The 26,537-nt window shown below is 40.8% G+C and overlaps 1 protein-coding gene across 1 annotated transcript in view; it reads left to right on the forward strand.

Annotated features, from left to right (window-relative positions):
• The window catches only part of Itih6 (inter-alpha-trypsin inhibitor heavy chain family member 6), a 35,468-nt gene extending 33,127 nt beyond the window's left edge, over positions 1–2,341 (forward strand). The window contains exons 13-14 of the mRNA XM_070039157.1: positions 905–1,282; positions 2,130–2,341. Of these exons, the coding sequence (XP_069895258.1) occupies positions 905–1,282; positions 2,130–2,341 (590 nt within the window). The remainder of the gene's footprint in view (positions 1–904; positions 1,283–2,129) is intronic.
• The last annotated feature ends 24,196 nt before the right edge of the window (positions 2,342–26,537 follow it).

Below are 26,537 nucleotides of genomic sequence, written 5' to 3' on the forward strand. Positions count from 1 at the left end.
CCAGACACATAGTAACATGTAGCACATGTCAAAATAGAGACAATGGCTTGCAAATCAACACACTCAGGCACACAAGCATTGATAGCCCCAGATGAATCCCAGTTTCCAGGAATTGAACACACACAGGTAGCACACATTCTTTGCTGCTCTAGGCCTGAAAATCACTGGTGCACAGAAATGCCAACCTGCACACATACTGACACTCCACATGCATGGCAGTACATATAGCACACACCCTGACATCCACAACATACTCCATTGCACTAAGACATAGAACACTAACATGTGAAGAGGCACATATGAACACACCATCAAAAATACATACTCCAGCTGGGTGCTGGTGGCTTACACCTGTAATCCTAGTTACTTAGGAGGTTGAGATCTGGTGATCGTGGTTTGAAGCCAACCTGGGCAGGAAGGTCTATGAGTTTCTTATCTCCAATAAACTTCCAAAATGTCAGAAGTGGAGCTGTACCTCAAGTGGTAGAGCAGTAGTTTTGAGCAAAAAAGCTCAGGGACAGTGTCCCAGCTTTGAGTTCAAGCCCCAGGACTGGTACTCTCTCAAAATACATACTTCAACATGTCACTTTCTTCACATATGCAAATGCACTAATGTACTTAGAAATGCTTATCTGAATATAACCAAGCCACTCAAAGGCAAACACACACATACACATACCAATAACCACACAAAAGTGAGTGCACACACACATACATGTCCTCCTCATCTTCACACATTGCTCAGGAAGGATTATGTCAGAAGCATTTTCTCAGAAACCAACCTACCAGTCACAAATCTGTACTGGCTCAACTAAACCCTGAGCCCCAAGACCTCCCATCTCTGCCTATGTTGTGGTTGACCATATGAAAGCCTGTACTCTGGGCCTACACTCTCACCTTCTAGGGCTACATGTGAGTGGGAAACTGCTTGGGGCACCACCAAGACCAGGCCATGAGGACCAGACACGCACATACTTCCAGATCATCACAGTCACTACAGACAAGCCTCGGGCCTATACCATCACCATCACCCGCAGTTCCATATCTGTGAGAGGAGAAGGCACCTTGCACTTATCCTGGCACCAAACTGCCCTGGTGAAGAAGCCCAAGTTGGAGCTGCATGTGACTTCTGCTGCCCGTCTCACTCTCCGCCTTGGGCCCTACCTGGAATTCCTGATTCTCCGACACCACTACAGACAGCCCAGCAACTTGCAACTACCCCACCTGGGGTTCTATGTGGTCAATGGCTCAGGCCTCAGTTCCTTGGCCCGTGGCCTGATGGGTAAGTGCTGTCCGGGCTAAGAGAAACCAGAGATTACTAGCCTACCAGAGATCTTTGTCAGGGTGGAAAGGTAGATGCTCCTCCAGTACCTGGTACCCTCAGCTACAAAGAGGAAATCAGAACTAGGCTTTGCTCTTAGGAAACTCCTGATCTGGAGAAAGGAATGAGCCAGACATGGGTAGTGATCACAGGAAGTGATCTTTGTTAGATAAGAAGCAGCCCAGGAGGCTAGAAGACCTAAGGTTGAGATCTCTTTGAGCCTTGTAGTTAAAGAAAGACTTACCCATCTGGAAAGTTGAAAGGACTGAACAATGGAGGAGCTAGAACTAGTGATCAGAGATGATTGTCAGAATAAAGGCTTTGAATTTATCCTGAAGGCAAAAGGGAGTTGTATATTATAAACTTCCCTCTAAATATTTATCCCTTTATGAAATGGAACCATAAAACTTCAGACTGTAGGTTAAAAAACACTGGCAGAATCCAGGAACAGCTGCCCATGCCAGAGTTTGGGTGCTGTGATAGTGGATTAAATAGTTTTCCCTCCTCTGGGCTCCTTCTATTTCTTCTTCCTTTCAATCTGCCTTATCTTCTCCTCCATTCCTGGATCTCCTCCTTCCTCTGCTATATCATCTGCCTTGGCCCTCTATTTCTAGCCTACGCTCCTATCCCATGTGGCTTCTCAATGCTTCCCACGATGCCCACCCAGCCTTTTCCCTCCTCTGGGTCTTTACTGCCCCTGTACCCTCCTGCTTTTCCTTCTGGATTTCCTCCTTAAGGCTCTTCCTTGAGCTCTGGGCAAGGGAGTCTAGACACTGCCCTGACTGGCCACTACATCTCTCTTCTTCAGGGCAGTTCCAGCACATAGACATCCGCCTGATGACAGGGCCAAATGGACCTTACCTGAAGAGGCAACATAGCCCAGATGTGCCTGTGGTTCTAGGCAAAAGGCTGCTGAAGGACTCACCAAGACTTTTGCCTCGCTGGACTTCCTGCTGGCTGGTGATGCGTTCTCATGTAGAACAGTTGCTTGGCCAGCCTTACCTCGCTTATGTCCTGTGATGGGTCCTAAACTCCAGAGCCAGGAGAACTGAATTAGGGAGATCAAGGGGTTGGGGCATGGGGTGAGCCAAAGACAAAAAGACCTGGGGATGTGGACACACATAAAGACATATATACCAGGACACATAGAGTCATGTAGGCCTATAAACCTAGAATATTAGAGACTCTTGTCTTCTCAAGGCCTCTCCTATGTCCAGTGTTTACTCCATATTCCATATCATCACTGGAAGAGACATGGTTTAAAAAAATGGATTGTGTCACTAGACCTGCTCACAACTTTCTCTGACTCCCATGGTGTATTTAAGGGTCCTGGAGATTATCTAACAAGTCATATTCTGTCCGGCCACAGGATCTTTGCATGACTACTTCCTTCAGCATGACATTCTTCCTTTGCCCCATATGGGTAAATTTAGTTCATAATTTGAGGCTTAGTTATTACCACCTACGCCTTCCTTGGCTCCTCACCTAGACTGAGTTTGGTCTCCTCCTCTTTGTCCCCTCTAGGCTCACAGCACTCATCATATGATGTTCCAATCATCTACTTACTCAACTACATCCCTAAGACTGTAAGCTCTGTCAGAGAAAGGACCTTTTCTGAATCATCTATGAAGCTCCACCGAGGCTTAGTAAATATTTACAAAATGAATAAATGAATGAATGAACAAAAATAGCCATAAATAGCAATAGACACACATATATACATTCGACCAATGACACAGGACACACAAAGAAAGACAGCAAGAAAGACTCACACATAGAAACATAGAGATAGAGAAGGAAACACAAAGCACAGAAAATTCAAAGAAATATGGTCATAAGGACACAAAGACACTCAATTAAGGAGACAGAGTCCAAAATAACAGCACCAAAGACATAAACCTAGACAAACAGAAACATGCTCTTTTGTTGGACCTCTTTTGTTGGTCTTGATTGACTGCCCCAGTCACAAAATGGAAAGGAAACAAAAACAAGGTAACTCAGAAACAAACATAATAAGTAATATAATGACACTGAAACCTCCAGGCACCAGTGGCCTATGCCTGTAATCCTAGCTACTCAGGAGGCTAAGATCTGAGGATCAAGATTTGAAGGCAGTCCAGGCAGGAAAGTCCACACTTATCTCCAATTAACTACCAAAAGACCTAGAAGTAGTGCTGTGGTTCAAGTGATAGTGTTAACCTTGAGTGAAAAGGCTCTGGGACAGATCCTAGATCCCAAGTTTAAGACCCAAGATCTGAACAAAAATGGACACTGATATAAAGCAATACAGAAACCAAGAGATAGCATCACACAGAGATCCAGATTCAGGAGCAGAGATCAAGACACCAAAGATATAGGGACACAAAAGCAACCAGGGAGACACCGGTCAGAACCATAGTCTAAAACTCCAACCAAGGGTAGAAAGGCAGAAACACTGACATTCTGAATTGCAGACATGGGGAGAGATGAGAGAATATAAAGAAACAATGCCAGAGACATACAAAGTGTACAAGTAGATAGTACAAAGATCTGGACTTGGTATCAGAGATTTAGACACATAGGTATGCACAAAGGAACATATTAAGAGTGAAGCAAAGTTGGATGCCAGTGGCTCACACCTATAATTCTAGCCACTAAGGAGGCTGAGCCTGGGCAGATAAAAGCCATGAGACTCTTATCTCCAGGAAACTACAAAAAAGGCAGAAGTAGAGCTGTGGCTTAAGTGGTAGAGTGCTAGCCTTGAACAAAAAAATCTCAGTTCAAGCCTGAGGATCAGCACACTCACACAAATGAGTGAGGCAAGATCACAAAGACAAGGAGTCCTAGACACCTAAATAGTAGCAAGCACCATTAAACAGATAGAAATTGGACTAGATAATGCAGACATAAAGATAGACAAGGAGAGACCCAAGTATAGTGGTGACATTTTGACATAGTGGAAGGAAGGGTTATAAGTTGGCTCAGTGGTAGAGTGCTTGCCTCACATGAATGAGGCCTTGGGTTTGATTCCTCATCACCACATAAGCAGGAAAAATCCAGAAGTGGCACTGTGGTTCAAGTGGTAGAGCACTAGCCTTGACTGAAGAGCTGAGGGACAGTGCCCAGGCCGAGAGTTCAGCCCCCACAACTGACAAAAAAAAAAAACCAAAAGAATTCAAAACCAGAGACCCTAGAATAAGCAGACGGGAATGTGAACATCTAACAGTCACATGGATACAGGTTAGATTCTGGACAGAAACACAGAAGAGTTTAAAAAAATAGACATAGGGACAAAGAAATCTAAACATACAAAATATACCCAAATGAGCAGAACAGTGGCAAAAGAAAACACTATCCAGAGAGATAAGAGTACAAGGACACAGAATCAAGATAAATCTGAGACCAGAAACAGTGACACACAAATAGGCAACCAAAGCTACAAATGAAGGGATAAGGCCAGTATATTCATCCCAAGAACATAAATATAGTTGCTCACAGATTAAAAAGCATGAATCCAGACACTAGACACAAACAGAGAGGCAGGGACACAGAGGTGATGAGTCAGATCAAAACAAAACTAGGGACAGAGTGAGAGAGAAAGAGAAACAGTTCCAGAGCAATATCCAGACAAATAAACCCAGAGAATCGAGTCCTCACAGTTGTGGGGATTCAGAGAAAAAGACCTAGGACTAAGAGAGACATCAATAGTAAAAATCATTTGACATATCCACAATAACATGAAGAAACAATAATACACAGACATTGACAAAATATGAGATAAATTGGCTGAAAAGAAGACAGATACCAAAACACAGACAGAGAAATGGACATGGAGAACAAAGCTGTAGGAATGCATAGGCTCAGTGACTAATCAAAATTGAGCAAATGGAATGAAAAATATGCAGACCCCCTAAGCAACACGGAGACTTGGAGACTCCTAGACATGAAAATATAGAGAATCAGAAATGCACACATGCTATATTACAAAGTTTCAGAGACACACGAAAACTTAGGGATGCTCAAAGACAGGAACAAATACAAAGTGTAATACCAAGTTTTATGAGCACTTAAACACAAAGACCTATAGCCAGCAAGTCACAGGTAAATATACAAGGACATGTGAAGATTCAGGGACACACAGGGTAATATGCAAAAGTTTAAGGACACACAAACATTCATGAACATGGAGAGTTGGGGATATGAAAAGAATCACATGCAGGTAAATAATCAGAAATAGACACCAAAAGCCCACAGTTATGTATTAAAAAAAAAAGTGACTCTCTCTCACTTTCTCTCTCTCTAACACATAGGTTCACTGAATGACCAGCCACTGAGACACAGATCTGTGGACACACAGAGACAGGGAACATGGACACACTAGACAGAACAAAGGCTCAAGGACATTCAAGGACAAGAATGCACAGACACTAAAACACACAGATAAGAGACACAGAGTCAAGGACAGAAGTAAAGAATCAGAGACTTAGGGACACCCAGAGATAGGGATATACAGACAATGAAACACAGAGACAAGCTGGGCGCCAGTGGCTTATGCCTGTAATCCTAGATACTCAGGAGGCTGAGATCTGAGGATCACGGTTCAAAGCCAGCCCGGGCAGGAAAGTCTGTGAGACTCTTATCTCCAATAAACCACTAGAAAACCAGAAGTGGTGCTGTGGCTCAAGCGGTAGAGCGCTCGCCTTGAGCTGAAGGGCACAAGGACAGTGCCCAAGCCCAGAGTTCAAGCCCCACAACTGACCCAAAAAAAAGAAAAGAAAGAAAAAAGAAAAGAAGAAGAAACACAGACAAGTAGGATTTATGATATAAAGAATGGGACACAAGGACTAAAGGCATGGCTCGAGTGATTGAGCTCTTGCCTACCATATGTAAGGGACTGGCTGGGTTGGATCCCCAGTACCACAAAACAAGAAGAATGAAAAAATGAAATTCAGACTTCCACAGAACCCAAAAGATACGGATACTGGGCCAAAATAAACAATACAACCACAATCACTACAACATAGTAACACTGGGACACATAAATATCTTGGGAAAATAAATTATGTAGACACTGGATCCCAGCCAGACCTTCCCATTCACATACTAAGATTCATAGCCAATGGAAAACATAGGCAGATACTAGAGCACACAGACACACTGGCTGGACAAATACTTAACACACAGACATCATAACAGTTGTCAGACACTGGCACACACTGAGACATTGGCACACATAGACATTGGTACATAGGCACACGGACACACAGACACTGAGATATACAAACAGAGGGACTCATATTACCTGTGACACATATGCCCCTGGAACACAACAAACTACAGCACAGAAACAGAAGCATACAAAAGGGAAAGGACAGCCAAGCCCTGGTGGCTCACACCTATAATCCTAACTATTTAGGAGGCTGAGATGTGAGGATTATACCTGAGACTCTTATCTCCAATTAATCAGCAAAAAGCTGAAAGTGGAGTTGTGGGTCCAGTGGTACAGTATCAGCCTTGAGTAAAAAAGCTAAGGGAAAGAACCTTGGTCCTGATTTAAGTCCCAATACCAACACATACACATACACACACACACACACACACACACACACACACACACAGCCCTAGAGGCCAAAAATACAGCAACATGCTAACACTAGAACAAATAGACACTGAGGCACATGGACACAAGTATAGTGATACATAGAGATGATGAGATTCACAAACAAGCAAACAGGGATATACAAACACTGAGGTTGCTGGAACTGATATACGTAAAAGCAGGACACATATTCTGGGGCACACCATCAATGAGGTACACACATGCAGGCATGGAATGCCATAGAACTAGATCATGAAGGCATTGTGACACATGGATACAGATGTACAAAGAAATGGCTAAAACAGAGAGAATCAACAGAATGTTGAAAAGGGTGGTGACATGGATCAAGATGCACTTTATTTATAAACTGGTTTGTTGAATGCCAACTCCTTTGTGAAAACACTGAAAGGTAGTACACACACACACACACACACACACACACACACACATAAATGAACAGAGCGCTATGTACTGGTAGCTCATGCCTGTAATCTTGGCTACTCAGGAGGCTGAGATCTAAGGATCATCTTCAAAGCCAGCCTTGGCAGGAAAGTCCAAATAACCACCAGAAAACTGGTGCTATAGCACAAAATGGTAGTGCTCTAGAGCAAAAAAGCTCACAGACAGCACCCAGGTCCTGAGTTCAAGCCCATAACCAAACAACAACAACAAAAACCACAGCACACGCACCAGAGCATGCAGACACTGGCACACTCAAACATTGAAGAGCTTAAGTACTGGACCTACACAGACACCAAGTATGCAAATGTTGAAATATACAGACATTAGCACAGAAACAGCTACTAAGACATCTAGTCATTAGATTAGGCTATGCTCTATAGCAACTGGGAAATACATAGACATTGTGACACACAGTAATCAGAAACTAGAACCCAGAGTCACTGGTACACATCGATGTTGGTGCCCAGTAAAGACAGACATTGAAACTCATAGATATTGAGATACACAGATACTGGGGCATGAAAACGTTGATAAACACAGGATTACAGCCCTAGCATATGGACTGTTGGGTGTACGGAGAAATTAGAGGATACAGTTGTTAGGATAGACAGACACTGAGAAACAAAGGCACTGGTGCTCAGAAAGACTGGGACACAAGCACTGAGATACACATGCTGACTTAAAGAGATATGCGATATACAGATATGGGACCACACAAACAATGGCTACTCAGAAACTGGAACAGAGGGAAAAGAAAATAGCCACACACTGGGATCGACAGGAACACACAGACACTGGGATACTACACAAATTTAGGACATAGAAGCTGGGTGTGGGTGACTCTCACTTGTAATTTTAGCTACTAAGCAGGCTGAGATCTGAGGATCAAGATTCAAAACCAGGCCCGGCAGGAAAATCTATGAGACTCTTATCTCCAATTAACCAGCAAAAAAAATAATTAGTGGAGGTTTAGCTCAAGTGATAGATCACCAGCCTTGAGTGAAAAAGTCAAGTCAGAGAGAGAGACAGACAGAAACAGAGAGACAGACAGAGAGACAGAGAGAGAGAGAGAGAGAGAGAGAGAGAGAGAGAGAGAGAGAGAGAGAGAGAGAGAGAGAGAGAGAGAGAGAGAGAGAGAGAGAGAGAGAGAGAGAGAGAGAGATATCCTGGCTTTAAACACAATAGTAGCACCAAATTTAAAAAACCCACTAGGATATACAACACAAACACACACAAACTGAGGTACAGAAACCAAGGCATGCAAAGCACAAACGTACTACTGTGTGCTTACAGTGACAGTATCACTGGAACACAGAAGTACTGGGATGTACAGGAACTCAAGGGACTAGGAAACAGGATGTGCAGAGCCTGTAAAACACACATCGAGGACATAGGCAGACAGGCAGACAGATGGCATACACACAGACCCTAAGGTGCAGAAGTACAGACTTATAGAAACTAAAGCTGAAAGACACACTGCAACATGCTGGCACTCAGAACATTGATGATGCAAATCATCAAAGACATGGTATAGACATCCAGAGACATAGGTACTGCTGCACACCCAGCACAAATGTTCCGTGAGAAATATTCAGTGTGATTCTAGCCAAACATACAAACACTGGGCCATACACACACTGAGGTACATGCACAGGCACTAGTACACACATAATTTGGGGAAGTAGACAGTTTGATGAAAATAAACCAAGAAATACAGGCACAGGATGTGATCATGTAAAATGATATTTACCAAAATGAACTCCAAGAAATGGAAACAAGAGGATTTTTTTTTTGTTATTTTGGTTTTGTTTTGTTTTTCTCTTTTGTCACTGTTTTTGTTTCTGTACCTTCTGTCTTTTATGTAAGTTTATCTGATTGGGGGGGGACACAGAAGGGGTGAGACAAAGGGTAAACTAATTCAGCAGTGATACTCACTAGACACTATGATGAAAATGAACTATACAACTTGTGGGAAGGGACGGGAGGGAAAAACTGGAAGAAAGTGAGGGGAGGTGTAACACTGTTCAAAAATGAATTCATTATCTGACTTACGTAACTGTAACCCCTCTGTACATTACCTTTACAAGAAAAATTTTAAACGAAATATAGGTACAGGAATATACATTCTTTTAGACATACATATTCTGAAACACTAGCACACACATATCAGGATACACAGACTCGAGGATAAAGATGCTAGGACAAAGAGACAACAGGAAACATGAGTACATGGGATGTACAAACACTGACACACAAACAGTGGGACACACAGAAACTGAGACACAGAAACTGATAAATACATGCACACACACATACTTGGATTCACAAAGTTACCCAAACACACACACACACACACACACACACACACACACACACACACACACACACACACACACACACGAGTTTTGGGGAAAATCACACCTCTAGGATATATAGACAATTGATAAGGAGCAGACCTTGGAGTATACAGACAATGAGACACATAAATTGGGACACATAAACCCAAGCACATGTTGCCACAGAGACACTGTAACACATGAACACTAGAACATGCAGACACAGCCAAATAGTTTGGGGGACAGACTCAGACTTTGTGACATACAGCCTCTAGGAAGCAAAGACATTGAGAGGCCACAGTCACTGGTAGATATTGAAAGAGAAAAAAAGGCTGAGAAGGTGGCTCAGTGGTAGAGTGCTTGCCTCACATGCATGAGACCCTGGGTTCGATTCCTCAGCACCACATAAGAAAAAAACCCAGAAGTGGCTCTGTGGCTCAAATGGTAGAGCATTAGCTTTGAGCTTAAGAGCTGAGGGACAGCACACAGGCTCAGAGTTCAGGCCTCACAACTGACAAAGAAAAAGAAAGAGAGAAAAAAAGACCTGGAGAGCTAGACAGACTTTGAGACACACACTGTCCAACATAGTCTCTGGGATATGCAAATACTGAGGATCCAAAACACTGGCATATACACCAAGACATAAATACAGCTGCATAGATATATGAACCCTAACTCTAAGATGCATCAACACTTAGACATGAAAATGAACTATTCAACTTGTAGGGGGCAGTTGGGAGGGAAAAACTGGGAGCAAAGCTAGGACATATATTTGCTGGAAAACTGAGGTACTGGAATGCAAAACCACTAGGATATAAAGACACCAGAATGCACAGAACTGAAAACATGGGACAATTGGACACACGGTCACTGGAACAGACATTGGAACACAGACAATGGGGCATACAGGCAGTAGGGGACACAGATTATAGGATACAGAGATTCTGAACTGCTCTTGATTCTAAGTCTTAAAGAACTGAGTGCTTTCCATGAGACATTTTAGGGGGCTGGGGGAGATGGAGCAGATGAATGGAGAGAAGAAGTGTGGGAAAATATAGTCATTGTATTTGATGCACATAAGTGAAAATGGAACTAGGTTACTTGAGGTTAAGGGTGGGGTTGGGAGAAATAGGGGAAACATTGATCAAGGTACATTGTACTTATAAACTGATATGTTGAATTGAACCCCTTTTATACAACTCCTAAAAGATAATAAAGAAAATGTTAAAAGAGAAGGAAAGAAAGAAGTAGGGGTCTCATCCTGAATCCTGAGACAAGAGAAGGCATAATAGTGCTCTGGGAGAGTGGTGACTGGATAAGGAGGTGAGTGGCAGAAGGAAAGTGTTGAAGAAGAAGGGAGCATGCTTGACAAAGGTAAGCTTTCTGTTGAGGCAGTAGAATCAGCACAGCCTGAGACAACAGAAAAGGATGTTCAAAGCCCAGCAAAAGAGAGGAGAATAGAGAAAAGAAAGCAGGTCTTGTTGAAGTGTAAGTGGATTGGAATAAGCAAACACAAAGGTTCCATCTCTGGTTCACATGCATACCATTCATTCATTCATTCACTCACTCGCTCATTCAAAATATTCATCACAGTCTTCTTTTGTTCCTGACTCTGTGCTGGGTCCTAAGAATAAAACAGGTAACATAACCTAGTCCCCTGGGTTCCATTATCCCACTGGGGATATAGACATTGAAATGGATAGTGATGATACAGTAGGACCAATGCTAGGATACTGGGGAGCACAGAGATCTGGGGACCCCAGTGCTCGCAGACTCTAGCCTGGGAGTCAGGGTGGACTTCTCAGAAGAGTTAAAATCCAAGGCTAGGGGCTGGGAATGTGGCTTAGTAGTAGAGTGTTTGCCTAGCATGCATGAAGCCCTGGGTTTGATTCCTCAGTACCACATAAACAGAAAAAGCCGGAGGTGACACTGTGGCTCAAGTGGTAGAGTACTGGCCTTGAGCAAAAGAAGCTTAGGGATAGTGCCCAGGCCCTGAGTTCAAGCCCCAGGACTGGCCAAAAAAAGGATCTAGAACTAGTTTTTTTTTTAAAGTCAGGTGCCAGAGGCTCTTACTTGTAATCTTAGTTACTCAGGAGGCTGAGATCTGAGGATGACTGCTTGAAGCTAGCCAAGGCAGAAACATAACTTGTGACAACATAATGATGACTCTAAAGTTGGTCCTTTTAATGGCAATCAATGACTATAGTCACATAGTTACATTCCTTCCATCTTTTGTGAAAACCAGGCAGAATCTACAATTGGGCAATGCCTCTATTCACAGAGGATAAAATGAGGCCAAGAGACTATACATGACTTCCTTGGAGGGCAAAATAAGTTAATAACAAAGACAATACTAGAATTCTGAGACTAAACCAAGACTAGACTACACTCAGGCTGATTTAGGCAGAAGCAATTTGCTCAACAGGTGTTAGATACTCACAGAGTCTGAAAGGGCTGGAGAATCAGAAACAGAGGGAAAATAACAACAACAACAAAAAAAAAACGATGCCCCAAATCCACCTCAAGTTTCCTAGAGGAAATGTTGCTCCTGACACCCCTAGAAACTAGATTTGCAATGACCACATCATTGAGAGTGAACACTTATATCTCTGGAAGACAGATGTAGAATCAATTTTATACAACTCACATTTTCCCCTTAGACATGAACTCCTGACTCAAAAAGAAATGTTAATCTAATTGATGGAAGCTTAGTCATGTGCTCAGACCCCACTTTCAAAGGTGACTGGGTAAGTAGTTATAGTTCAGCCTTTTCAGCTTTCTGGGGTATCAGGTGGAATTTTTCTCAGAAGCTAGTGGATTATTAAGCACAGAGAAGGATTTGGTAACCAGAAATAGTAATAAATATCCATTATATATGGCTTACTACTCAGGACTTCTACAGTAGTATAACACACTCTGAAGTTAGTTGTTCAGAAAGCATTTCCCAAGTATGGGAAGCTAGTAACACTAGAAAGGAATTATGAGTGTTAGAAAAAGGATATCCTCCATTTCTTTCTCCCAGGCTGTTTAGAGTGTTTTACCCACCCAACACTGAAGATCTGGAACAAGGTTTAAGACTAGGAAGGCTTCCCGAGGAAGTGAAGCTTTGCTCTGGACCTTAGAAGATAAGTAGACTTCAGAAAGCAAAAGGAGAGGAAGAACGTATTGCATTGTAGTCTTTATCCTTAACTTTTCTTATCTGATCCCTACCTGGTCACTGGCTATCTAAGAAAAATGTTCATGTTGGAACTGGAAAACTGTCGAGAATGTCTAAAGGATAGTAAAATGAATACTGCCAGGGTTCCAGGACTAGATCCCAAGAGCCATTCTGGGGCCAACTGCAAACAGACACATAGTACAACAGAGGGTCCAGCAGTAGTCTCTGACACTGTCACCCATTTTAATGGGTGGGCACACGCACCATTTCCTTCACTTTTGTGTTACCTCTGATCATTCCTTTCCTCAAGTATCAAACTGCTTTGTGAAACAGAGAAAAATCAGATCTATTTTTCAAGGTTATAAGGATGAAATATATGTATTTACGTGCACATTGATATGTTTATAGTGCCCAGCTCAAGGTCTAGCATATAAATAAGGTTTAATGTTATTATTCCTTTCAGAAACTTGGAGCTACGAGGATCCTTAAAGACTATTTACTTCAACAATCTCCTCTTTCACATACAGTAGCTGAGACCCAGGAAGAGTAAAAAAAATCTTTACTTAAGCTCTCATAGTAAGTTGTAACAGAAAAAGAACCAGAAGCCACCCTTGCCAAGTCCTTAACCAAGGCTAGTTTTCACTCTGTCTAGCTAATTCATGCTAGGAACAATCCACACTGTGGAGGTAAAGTCAGTGGGTCCAATGGGCATTTAGCCTATCTTTATTAGTTGGTAAATTTAGTCACCTAACATTCACAAAAAAAAACTCTTACTAGGCAAGTTTGAGGACAAGAGAGACCTTAGACCTGACCCCTAGTCCTGAAACATTCCATGAGTTAAGAAGAAATGGGTATAAAAACAACTGGAAATGAATAAAAAGAGATGTTCATCTGTGCCATGTAATAAGGAGACTAAAAATCAGCTTTGGAGGATATTAGCTTCCCCTCAATACAAACTCCACCAACTTCTCTATATGCATGCTACATTAAATTGAATGAGAATGATGTTCCTTAATATGTTTAACTAAAGTTTCTCCATTTTATGTAAAGTATGACCAAAATAATTCTGAGAATTTTCCAGCTTCAACTAAATGAGAAGATCAGCAAATCTTCCCACAAAAGGCACTATAAAGATGAGAAAATGTGATTAAAAAAACAATTTTTCAGACTAAAGGCATATAATACTTTAAGAAGTATATATACTAGCCAGGAGTTGGTGGGTCACACATGTAGTTCTAGCTACTCAGGAGGCTGAGATCTGAGGATTATGGTTCAAAGCCAGCTGGGGAAGGAATGTCTGTGATGCCTTTATCTTAAATTAACTACCTTAAAGCTGGAAAGGGCACTATGGATCAAGTGGTAGAGCACAAGCCTTAAGCACAAAAATTCAGGGACAGCACCCACTCCCTGAGTTTAAGCCTCAGGATTGGTGCTCTCTCTCTCTCTCTCTCTCTCTCTCTCTCTCTCTCTCTCTCTCTCTCTCTCTCTCTCTCTCTCTCTCTCTCTCTCTCTCTCTCTCTCTCTCTCTCTCTCTCTCTCTCTCTCTCTCTCTCTCTCTCTCTCTCTCTCTCTCTCTCTCTCTCTCTCTCTCTCTCTCTCTCTCTCTCTCTCTCTCTCTCACACACACACACACACACAGCCAAAGAAGTATGTATAGTATTTAAACTAATGCACTTGGAATAAGAACATAGGAAATATATGGCATTCTGGCCTTATATTTCTCCCCTACTCTTCAGCTAGAAAAAGGTAGAATTCTGCCTGGGTGGGATAGGCCATAAGCACTAACCATTTCTCTACCACTCACTGTATAAGAGATCTCACTCAATTAGAACAGAAGATAATGACCATGTTCAGTACTGCCAGTAGAAGGGACTACTTAACAGAGCCTAACAAGTCACTCTGCTATCTTTTTTTTGGCAGTCCTGGGGCCTGAACTCTAGGCCTGGGTGCTGCTCCTAAGCTTCTTTTACTCAAGGCTAGCACTCTACCACTTGAGTGACTTCTGGCTTTCTCTGAGCAGTTTATTGGAGATAAGAGTCCCACGGATTTTCCTGACCAGGCTGGCTTTGAAAAGCAATCCTCAGATCTCAGCCTTCTGAGTAGCTAGAATTATAGGTGTGAGCCACTGGTACCCAACTATCAGACTCTGTTATCTTGAGGTTATAGTCATGTTTGGGACAAACATATTCCTGGGTAGAGCCTGAGGGGCCACAAACTACTTTTCCAACTCTGAGATTGTGCTCATAATGCACCTTGGGGCTCAAATGAGAGAGTAAAGACTCGAATAGATTTTGAAAAAGTTTAAACTTTAGATTCACATAGATTCACATTGAGAAAGAAGACTTATGGCTCAATGTAACTGAGCACAACCTCTCTCAAATCACTGGCTTACCAATAAGCTATGCAGAAACAAGAACAATTGCTAGGAAGCCAATGTTTTATTTTAAAAAAGAAAACAACATAGACATTAGTGGTTCTGTGTCATGAAAGAGGAAGAGGGGAGGTACTGAACAAAGAAATAACTTGAAAAACAGTAAAACTAACACTCTGCAGGGAGGAAAAAATTATCATACTTCAGAATTGTTATAAAATACTTTGTTAAAGAACAAGTGGATATTCAACTTGAATATGATAATAACTATAAAGAAAACTTCACTAGAAGGATTCAACAAGAAGTGCACATTAAAGGATCAGCAAACCCAAGGATAGGTGAACAAACTACAATTTGAGGGTAAACTTATACAACAGTGGTACTAGACACTATGTTAAAAATGAACTATGCCACTTGTGAGTAGGAACAGGAGGGAAAAACTGGGAGAGAACAAGGGAAGGGGTGACATTGTCCAAAAAGAAAGGCACTCTACCTGACTTACATAATGGTAACTCCTCTGTATATCACCTTTGTAATAACAATAAAAATTAAATTTAAAAAACTATAATTTGAAAGACAAAAGACTGAAGGCAAATGAACAAATCCTCAGAAATGTCTGATTCCACATCAATCATTCAAAGAAAAGAAGGAGGTGGAAAAAGTGGAAGAAAAATACTTGGATAAATAAAGGAAAACAGGGCTAGGAAGGTAGCTCAGTAGTAGAGTGCTTGCCTTGCATGCATGAGGCTCTGGGTTCAATTCCTCACACCACATAAGCAGAAAAAAACCCAGAAGTGATGCTATGGCTCAAGTGGTAGAGTTGAAGAGTCTTGAGCTGAAGAGCTGAGGGATAGTGCCCCATAACCAAAATAAATAAATAAATAAATAAAAACATTCCAAATGTATCTAAAATTACTTACCGATTCAAGAAGGTAGGATAAATGTAGAGAATCACAAATTACTGCCAAACTTCTGAAGGCCAATAACAAAGAATAAGTTGTAATAGCAGGAAGAAAAAATATACATAGTAGAGAATCAGTATTAATAATTATCTTCTTATTAGAAACAATGTGAAGGCCAGAAGAATGGTTTATTCAAAATGCAGAGATTTCAAAAATACAATTTTATCAAAAATAGGAAAATAAAAACACTCCAAAGGATAACCAAAGGCTGGAAGAATTCATGACTAGCTAATAATGTACCTTGCCAGAAATATTAAAGAAGTGCTTTAGGCTGAAAGGACTGACCCAGATATAACTCAAATCTATGAGAACTAACTGATAAATATGTAGATAAGTCTATCAGACTCTAAAATACAAATTCACTTGTTTCATCTATTAACTTCCTATTTTTACCAGTCCTGAGGCTGGAACTCTGGGCCTGGGCACTGTCCCTGAGCTTCCAAGGCTAACACTCTAACCACTTGAGCCACAGTTCTACTTCCAGCTTTTTCTGTGATTTTTTTAATTTAAATTTTAATTTTATTGTCAAGGTGATGTACAGAGGGTTACAGTTAAGTAAGGTAGTGAGTACATTTTTGTCGAACTTGTTCCCCCCTTCCTCATTTTTTTCACCCTTTCCCTTCCCCAGTTCCCCCAAGTTGTACAGATCATTTCCAACATATTGTCTTGTGAGTATCACTGTTGCATTGGTCCCCCCTTTGTCATTTGTCTCACCATTCCCTTCCCTACTTCAGATAAATGTATATACAATACCCAGGGTACCAAAATCAAATACAGTGACAACAGAGGATAAACCGTAGAGGGAACAAAAAACACAAAGGAAAAAAGAAATCATGTAGCACATTAAAACAACAACTAAGAAAAACCTCTTGTGAACATGTCTTGGAGTTCATTTCACTTAGCATCATCAAAAAACACAAAAGAAACAAAATAATCACATAGTACACTAAGAAGAACAGCAACAAAGAGAAAACCCCTTGTGTCCATATCTTGGGGTTCATTTCACTTAGTATCATCTTATATGGTCATATGTACATAGCTTTTGACCTTTTCTGCTTGTCTGCTAAGATTATCCTAGACGTACACTAATTGTTGCAAATAAGGGAAACCATGGGACCTATGTTTACTTGGGTCTCCCTTACTTCACTTAATATGATTTTTTCCAATTCTTTCCATTTCCTTCCAAATTAGGTGGTGTCGTTCTTTCTGTTGGAAGCATAGAATTCTATTGTGTGTGTGTATATACACCACACTTTCTTGATCCATTCATCTACTGAGAGGCATCAGGGTTGGTTCCATATCTTAGCTATGGTGGTCAAAGAGGAAAAATTTAGATTTCTTGATTATAGCCATTTTAACTGGGGTGAGGTGGAATTTCAATGTGATTTTGATTTGCATTTCTTTTATGGCCAGAGATATTGAGAATTTCTTCATGTGTCTATTGGCTATTCTTATTTTTCCTCTTCAGAGAAGTCTCTCTTTAAGTCTTTGCCCACTTATTAATGGGGAAGTTGTTTCTTTGAGGATTTGTTTTGGGGGAATTTAATTTTTTGAGTTCTAAGTATATTTTAGATATGAGGCACTTGTCCATTGTATGGCTAGTGAAGATCTTCTCCCAAGCCATGGGCTTTCTATTAATCTTGCTAGCTATGTCCTTTGCCATACAGAAGCTCTGCAGTTTCATGCAATCCCATTAGTGCAACCTTTCTTTGATTTGTTGTGTTTCTGGGTCTTTATTAAGAAAGTTTTGAGCTGTGCCAAGGAGACCTAGAGTTTCTCCTATTCCTTCCTGTAATGTTTTCAGGGTGTCTGCTTTTACCTCGAGGTCTTTGATACATTTGGAGTTGATTCTGATGCAGTGTGATATGTAAGGTTTAACCTTAGTTTTCTACAGGTGTTGGAGAGAAGAGTCTCACAGAATTTCCTACCTGGACTGACTTTGAACTGTGATCCTCAGATCTCAGCCTCCTGAGTAGCTAGGATTAATAAGCACCCGGCTTATTAATATCCTTTAAACCCTTAAGATTGAATAAATAAATAGCTATGATACTATATTGTTGGGTTCATAATGTAAGTAAATGTGATAAATATGAAAATAATATAAAAAACAATATACCAGTGAGATAGATAGATAGACAGATAGATAGATAGAATAATATGGTTTGTTGTTTCTTTTGTCAGTTGTAGGACTTGAACTCTGGGCCTGGGTGTTATGCCTGAGCCTATTTTCCTCAAGGCTAGTGCTCTAGTACTTTGAGACACCACTCCACTTCCAGTTTTCTGGTGATTAAAAGTCTCATGGACTTTCCTGCCCAGGCTGGCTTTGAACTGTGATCCTCAGATCTCAGCCTCTTGAGCAGCTAGGATTACAGGCGTGAGCCACAAGCATCCAGCCAATATCCTTTCTTTTTTAAAAGCAAATTAGAAACAATTATCATGTGATCCAGCAATCCCATTGACTGGGCAAAAGCAAAAAAAATTAAAAGCAGAGTCTTAGATATTTATATGCTTATTTTCATCACAGTGTCCTCGACTGTAGCCAAGAGATGAGTATATCTACCATAAGTACCCATTGATATATAAATAGCTTAACAAAATGAAGTACATACAGTGCAATGACATGTCACTTGGCAATAAAAAGAAATGGAGGAACCTCAAAAAAAATAAACCTAGTAATTGCTGGGCACTGGTAGTTCATGATTTTAATCCTAGCTACTCTGGATGCTGAAATCTGAGGATTGTAGTTCTAAGCCAGCCCAGGCAGGAACGTCCATGGGATTCTTATCTCCAATAAGCTACTCAGAAAAAGCTGGAAGTGGTACTGTGGCTCAAGTGGTGCCTAGGCGAGAGAGTTCCAGCTCCAGGACTGATACAAGAAAAAAAAGAAATAAAACTAATAATTAAAAGAAGTTAGATGCACAATGATTATATCCTCAAAAAAACCTAGTAACTAAAAGAGGCTAGATGCAAAATAATTATTTATCATATGGTGCATTTTATATTAATTGTCAAGATAGGTAAATTTATAAAGACGGAAAATGGATCTATTATTGACTAGAGCTTGAGGTGAGAGTTCAGATTAAATGTAATAAGGATGCAGGAGGGAATTTTTGGAGGGAATACAAAATGTTCTAAAACTAAATTGCAGTGATAATTACACACCCTGTAAATTGATTATATTTTCACTGTATATTTATAATGTGCATTTTATGGCATGTGAATTATAGTTCAGTTATAATATAAAGTTCAGTTAATAAAGTTATTCTGAGCTGGACACCTATAGCTCATGCTTGACATTTTAGTCATTCAGGAGGCTGAGATCTGGAGGATCACAGCTCAAAGCTAATCCAGACAGAAAAGTCTGTGAACAACTAGTAAATCAACTAGTAAATAATTGAAATAACTTTTAAAAAGCAGGGCTAGCAGGGCACCAGTGGCTCACTGGTGATCCTAGCTACTTAGGAGGCTGAAATCTGAGGATCATAATTGGAAGCCAGCTCAAGCAGGAAAGTCCATGAGACTCCTCTCTCCAATTAACCATCCCCTCCTCCACACACACAAAAAAAGATGATACTGAGACTCAAGTGGTAGAGTGCTAGCCTTGAACAAAATAACTCAGGGACAGTGCCCATGCTCTGAGTTCAAGCCCTAGGACTGGCACCCAAAATAGCAGGGTAGGAGGTATGGATTAAGCAGTAGAGTACCAGTATGAACAAGCAGGCTGAATAAGCTCAAGTTCTGCATTCAAACTCCAAGTATTTTCCAGAAGGAATTTTTTTTAAAAAAGCTATCCTGAGAATATTTGGATGACTTTTCAAACTGGTAATAGGTTTGTTGTACAAGGAAATGCAGGCACCCTCTGTATTTTCCAACTAGATTACTGCTCATAAACTACATTGTTCTCTTAGTCTTAAAGGAGTGGGAGTTTCCCCGTTACCCAAGCAAAGGAAGGACATCCTAAGCAAAGGAAACAGCATAAATGACGGCATGTAGGATTTTCAAAGCCTGGGCATTCTGGCATTGTATTTAGTGTAGTATCTAATTTACAAGATTCAAGTTGGGCAGTGGGGAGAGAAGCAAGAAACTGTGGACTGTTTGTACCCACAGTTCCTGGAGAACTTTAAACACTAGACTAAAGAACTTTGACTGTATCCTGGGGGCAGGGGGACAATAGAGAAACCTTGAAAATTATAGGCAGAAGATTGACATGACCAAATGTGCATATTAGGAAGAGCTCTGTAGAGACTTTGGTAGAAGACACCAGATGACAACCAGCTTAGAAGCTGCTATTGTGTTCTAGTCATTGTGCTAGCTGGCTACTGGCCAAAGAATAGTGAACTAGACAGAAAAAAAGGGTCTTCTCATGGAACTAGCAGGAGGAAGGACAAATAATAATCACAGAAGAAAAGTAACATTAATTTTAGAAAGTAAAAGATGTAAAAACAGGAGAAATTATCCTGGAGAGCATCGCTGAGTAGGAGACATTTCAGCTTGGGACTAGCAGAAATTCATGGATCTAGCCAAGAACAGATCTGAAGACAGACTATTCGCAGCAAGAGGAAAAAGCTAAAGTAAAACCTAAACTGAGAAATAAGTGTGACAAGTTTGATCTGTTAATCTGTTAAAGAGTTAATACTCTTTTTAAAAGCATGTGAAGGCCCAATTTGGGTCAGGTGCACCGGGTTGAAAAGGAAGCAAAAGAGTTTAAGGATAAGTAGCTTGAAATGACACAATGGAATCTAAAGCAAATTTAAAGAAATGACAGGTCAAGGCCTGTTAGTAGGACACCTGGTAGAGTGAGTGATTGCCAGCAGCTATAATAGATAGTAACTGTTCCTGGCCTTGGAGTTCAGTGTGGTTGGTTGCTGGTGTGTGCTGGTGTGTGCTGGTGTGTGTGTGTGTGTGTGTGTGTGTGTGTGTGTGTGTGTGTGTGTGTGTGTGTGTGTGTGTGTGTGTGTGTGTGTGTGTGTGTATGCACATGCTTGACCTGGGATGAACTCAGGGTCTGGGCCCTGTCCCTTAGCTTTTTCACTCAAGTCTAGTGCTCTATCATTTCAGCCATAGCCACCCCATCCCTGCCCGTTTGTCTTTTTTCTGGTTAATTGGAGGTTTGAGTTTCACAGATTTTTCCTGCTGAGGCTAATTTTGAACCATTATCCTCAAAGCCCAACCTCTTCAATAGACAGGATTACAGGCTTAAGCCACCAGCATTGAGATTTTTTTAAATTTTTTTCAAGCTTTCTAGAAGCAAACCAGATGAATATCATTCAATAATGAGTATTAATATTGTTTGCTGAATGTCACTGTTCTGTGTGTTTGGGACACACCACTAACAATACAGAAAAAATTACACCTTCTGGAAGCTCATTTTGCAGGAACAGACAACTAAAAATAAACAGAGCCAAGATGGAAAAATAGAGTAAAGCAACTGAAACTGTGAGGAAGGAGGCCACATTATTTTAGACAAGGTAGTATCACTGAAAAGCAGAATAATGAGCAAATAGAGTGATCAGTCTTCTCATTTTCCTGGCACTGTCCTGATTTTAGCACTGACAGATCCTGTATCTTGGAAAACCCTTCAGTTCTACACAAACCAAGGCCGTTTGTCACTCTAAGAACAAAAAGAGAAGTCAGCACCTGTAGCTCATACCTTGTAATCCTAGTTACTCAAAAGGCTGGGAATGGCAGTCCGAAGCCAGCCCAGTCAGAAAAACTTGAGAGTCTTATATCCAATTAACCGGCAGAAAGCTAGAAGTGGAGGAGCGGCTCAAGTGGTAGAGAGCCAGTCTTTGAGTGAAAAAGCCAATTGAGAGCAAGAGGCCCTGAGTTCAAGCCCCAGTACTGGCACAAAAAGATGAGAGGAAAAAAGTATGAAGAGGAAAAAGAGGATGAAGAGGAAAAGGAGGATGAAGAGGAAGGGAGAATGAAAAGTTGGGAGAAGGAGGAGGACAAGGGAAGAGAAAGGGGAGGAGGAGAAAGGAGCAGGAGGAGGAGGAGGAAGGAACAGGAGGATGACAATGAGGAAGAGAAGGTAGAAGAGAAAGAGGGAGGAGGAGGAATGATATATGCAATTATCTAGAAAAGAAATTGTCCAAATAAGGAAACAGCCCCACTGTAGTTGGAAAACACAGAAGGTGCCTGCATTTCCTTGCACAACAAACCTATTGAATTTACTCATCTGTGTGGATATATAAGTGAGGAAGGTTTCTCCTTCATAGCACCTTCCTCTACACACAGCCCCAGCTGGAAGGGGAGAAAACTAGAAGGAGGGGAGTGGGTCTGAAAAGACTGGGAATAGAAAATGGTATCTTAGCTCAGTGTAATGTGCTTGTGTTCTCCCTCCTTGCACAGATATAAGAATAGCATAAGAATAGCTTGGAACTGAAATACATAACAAAACTATATGTTGTTCCATATGCAGTGTTGAGTGCATCTAAAAATGGCGCATCAATATAATGTTAAAATAAGTTCTTGGCTCAAATCTTGGTGCCACTTTCCTCAATGGGTGTCTGAGCATCAACATGGATTTTTCTTTTCCTGAACCCTTAAATACATGCCAAGCTATGGATATTTACTGGCTGGAGTCACCACTGAATGCTTTTGAACAGGGGCTGTGTATGATGGTAAGGAAGAATCAGATGCCGAAGACAGGAAGGAGATTAAGACTCAAAGAAGATAGATCAACCAGGAAGACCTGTGCAAAGGAACTCAGCTGGCAATCTGTATTACTGTATCTAATTGAAAGCAAATGAGAAAACAAATTCCATGTCAGCCTAGGGCTCTAGACCCTGGGATGGTGGACATGGAAGCAGAGACTCCACAGACAGAGGGAAATTATGAGACCTAAAAGGATGCCTCGTGCCTTCCCATCCACTCTTCTTTTTTCCATTTTAATAACCATCTACTTTTCTTGAAAAATCAATCTTTTGAGAAACTCATTTCACAAGGATGTGGGGAAGTTTTAGTATAGTTGCCTCCCTGGGAGATTTCTAACCATTCTTTTTTTTTTTGGGGGGGGGTCCGGTCATGGGGCCTGAACTCTGGGCCTGGGCGCTGTCCCTCAGCTCTTCAGGTCAAGGCTAGCACTCTACCACTTGAGTCACAGCGCCACTTCTGGCTTTTTTCTTTTTGCTCATGTGGTACTGAGGAATCGAACCCAGGGCCTCAGGCATGCAAGGCAAGCGCTCTACCACTGAGCCCCCTTCCCAGTCCCTTCTAACCATTCTTATTCCAGGGAAGTGTCTCTCACAAATGGTGACATTTCAAACACCAAACACAAATGAAAGTAAGAGAAATTGTATGTATGTGTGTGTTTATATTACATATTTATGTGCCAGTTCTAGAGCTTGAATTACAGTCAAGAACAACCTGCACCTAGCTGAAATTTTATTTTGGGTTGGGATAGATGGGGATTATCTTGCCAATGTATTCATTTTAATCTGCTTCTAGAATGAGTTCTCCATCTATGAAGCTGCCCAAAGCAGCTGTCAAGGTGACAAACACCTGGAGAGAGGGGAGAGCAGTCTTCTTTGATTGAACAATGACTTTCAGACAAATTCCAAGGTCTTTTTTAGTGCTGAATTGCTGGATTAATAATGTTGGACAATGAGTCCTTTTTCCTGTTTGCCTACAAAAACAATGGAAGCTCTACTCTTGGTCTTGATGGGATCTATTAACCTACAGGAGCTGGCCCCAGGTTTTGAGTGGTGACTCTCACTAGGCAATATACTATCTGAGACCTGAACTCATCTTACTACAATATCTGGTCCCAGAATAAGAAAGACAAAGGCATCTCTATAACTCTGGCAACAGTGCTGGGTAAGATTGGCTCAGGGAACAGAGAACTGATAAATCTGGAGTTTGCTTTTCCTGGAATCTAAGTTGGAAAAGACTAAGAGGTAAGTGGCTAAAGATTTAGCTCATTGACCTACTACTTGCCTAGCATGCATTAGGCCCTGGATTTAATTCTCAATATTATAAAAAAAAAAGATAACTGATTATTCTTAGAGTTCCCACTTAAGAAAATGGTACCAAGTGAATCTCAAAAAAATGATAGGCCAACCCAGGTGCTGGTGGCACATGCCTGTAATCCTAGCTACTCAGGAGGCTGAGATCTGAGGATCACAGCTCAAAGCCAGCCTAGCAGGAAATTCTGTGGGACTCTTATCTCCAATTGATCACCAGAAAACTGGATGTGGAACTGTTGCTTAAAGTGGTAGGGCACTAGCCTTGAGCAAAAAGAGCTCAGAGACAGAGCCCAGGCCCTGAGTTCAAGCCCCACAACCAACAAAAATAATGCCAGAGAGATGAAGTTATAAATGATAACTGTATGCTAAAATTAATTTTAAAAATTATTCTCAGCCCTAAACATAGTTAATATAAATGATGCATAAGACACCAAATAATCTAAAATTTTAGACACCAATAAACAATTCATATTTATTTTTAAGCTCTATGGCTATTCAAGTGCCATATACCTACTCCACTATCATATACTAAGATGCTATACACGTTCTTTCAGATGTCTGTCTCTGTTTCTGATTGTCTCTGTTTCTGTCTCTGTCTCTTTCACACACACACACACACACACACACACACACACACACACACACACACATCCTTACATGCCACCCACAATTATTCAGATGTCACATACATTCATTCAGACTTAGTCATGTTTAATCAAATGTCATTTCCCCCTTATCCACCTATCACCTATGAACACCTGAATGTCATACACTCGCATGTCTGAAGCACACCTGAGACAGTACCAAGGCAGCTGCTACCCATGTTCCATCACACATATATTGTGTACATTCATCCAGACATTCTCAAAACCCTTGCTATTCAAAGTATTGTCCTTGGACCAGCACGCTGGCATTACATGAGAGCTTTTAAGAAATACAGAATCTCATATCCCACTTAGATCTGATGAATTGAAATTTACATCTTAAAACAACAAGATTCCTAGGTGATTCATACACACATTAGCAATGAAAAGTACTGGCATCACGACTGAATCTCATTAACTTTCATATTCCAAGAGCCAATAAATGTTTTTACTAAATTAATGACACATTCTAACATCACCAATGCTCATCAAAATGTTCCTTTGCACAGTTCCACTCTGAAGTACATTTCTGGAAGAAATACTTGCTTATATGTACAGAGAGAAAGATAACAGAATACTCATTGCAACATTATTTAAAATGGGTAACATTGAAAATAATCTAAATAAACTGGAGTCAAATATTATCTGCTCATTCCATTGAATACTGATCACTCATAGAAAGTAATGAGTGAATACTATAGACATCATAAACTCAATTTATAATCTTGAATGAAAATCAAGTTGAAGAATTAAACATTTATATGATGTTTATGAAGTTAGCTAAACAATGTGGTAAAACAATACTATGTGCTATTTATTAATAGATTTTTGTGTGTGTGGTAGTCTTAGGGCTTGAATTTAGGGCCTGGATACTGTCTCTAAGCTTTTTTTCCCCCAAGGCTAGCATTCTTTCACAGCTTTACTTCTGGCTTTTTGGTGATTAGTTGAAAATAGGAGTCTCATGGACTCCCTTGCTCCCACTGTCTTGAACTACAATCCTCAGATCCCAGCCTCCTGAGTAGCTAGGATTATAGGCCACCAACATCCAGCCTATTAATATTTTTTTTCTTGTGTCAGAACTGGGCCTTGACCTCAGGAACTCATGCTCTCCTTTGGATGTTTTTTACTCAAGGCTGATGCTCTACTACTTGAACCATGTCTCTGCTTCCAGCTTTTTGTTGGATAGTTGCAAATAAGTCACAGACTTTTCTACTTGCGCTGACTTTAAACCATAATCCTCAGATCTCAGTCTCGTAGTAGATAGGATTACAGCAGTGAAAGCATAAAAACTTGACAGGGAGTTTTTTTTTAGGTTCAGGATTATAGTGATTAGGCAAAGAGGAAGAGGGAAAGAAAAGAATTTGCAAAAGAAAAGGTAACATATGAAGCTAAATAGACAAATTCCTAATTTGGCAAATCTGAATGGCAGGAGTCCTATTATTCCCTATGCTTTTTTTGAATGCCAGAAATAAATATTTCATAGAACAAATTAAAAATACAAGTAAAAGAACTGGGAATGTGGCTTAGTGGTGGAGTGCTTGCCTAGCATGCATGAAGACCTGGTTTTGATTCCTCAATACCACATAAACAGAAAAAGCTGGAAATGGTGTTGTGGCTCAAGTGGTAGAGTGCTAGCCTTGAGCAAAAGAAGCTCAGAGACAGTTCCCAGAGCCAGAGTTCAAGCCCCAGGACTGGCCAAAAAAAAAAAAAGAATATAGCCAGGCACCTGCAATCCTAGC

Source organism: Dipodomys merriami, unplaced genomic scaffold, assembly GCF_024711535.1.
Source record: "Dipodomys merriami isolate MVZ:Mamm:240054 unplaced genomic scaffold, mDipMer1.0.p SCAF_3, whole genome shotgun sequence".
NCBI lineage: Eukaryota > Metazoa > Chordata > Mammalia > Rodentia > Heteromyidae > Dipodomys > Dipodomys merriami.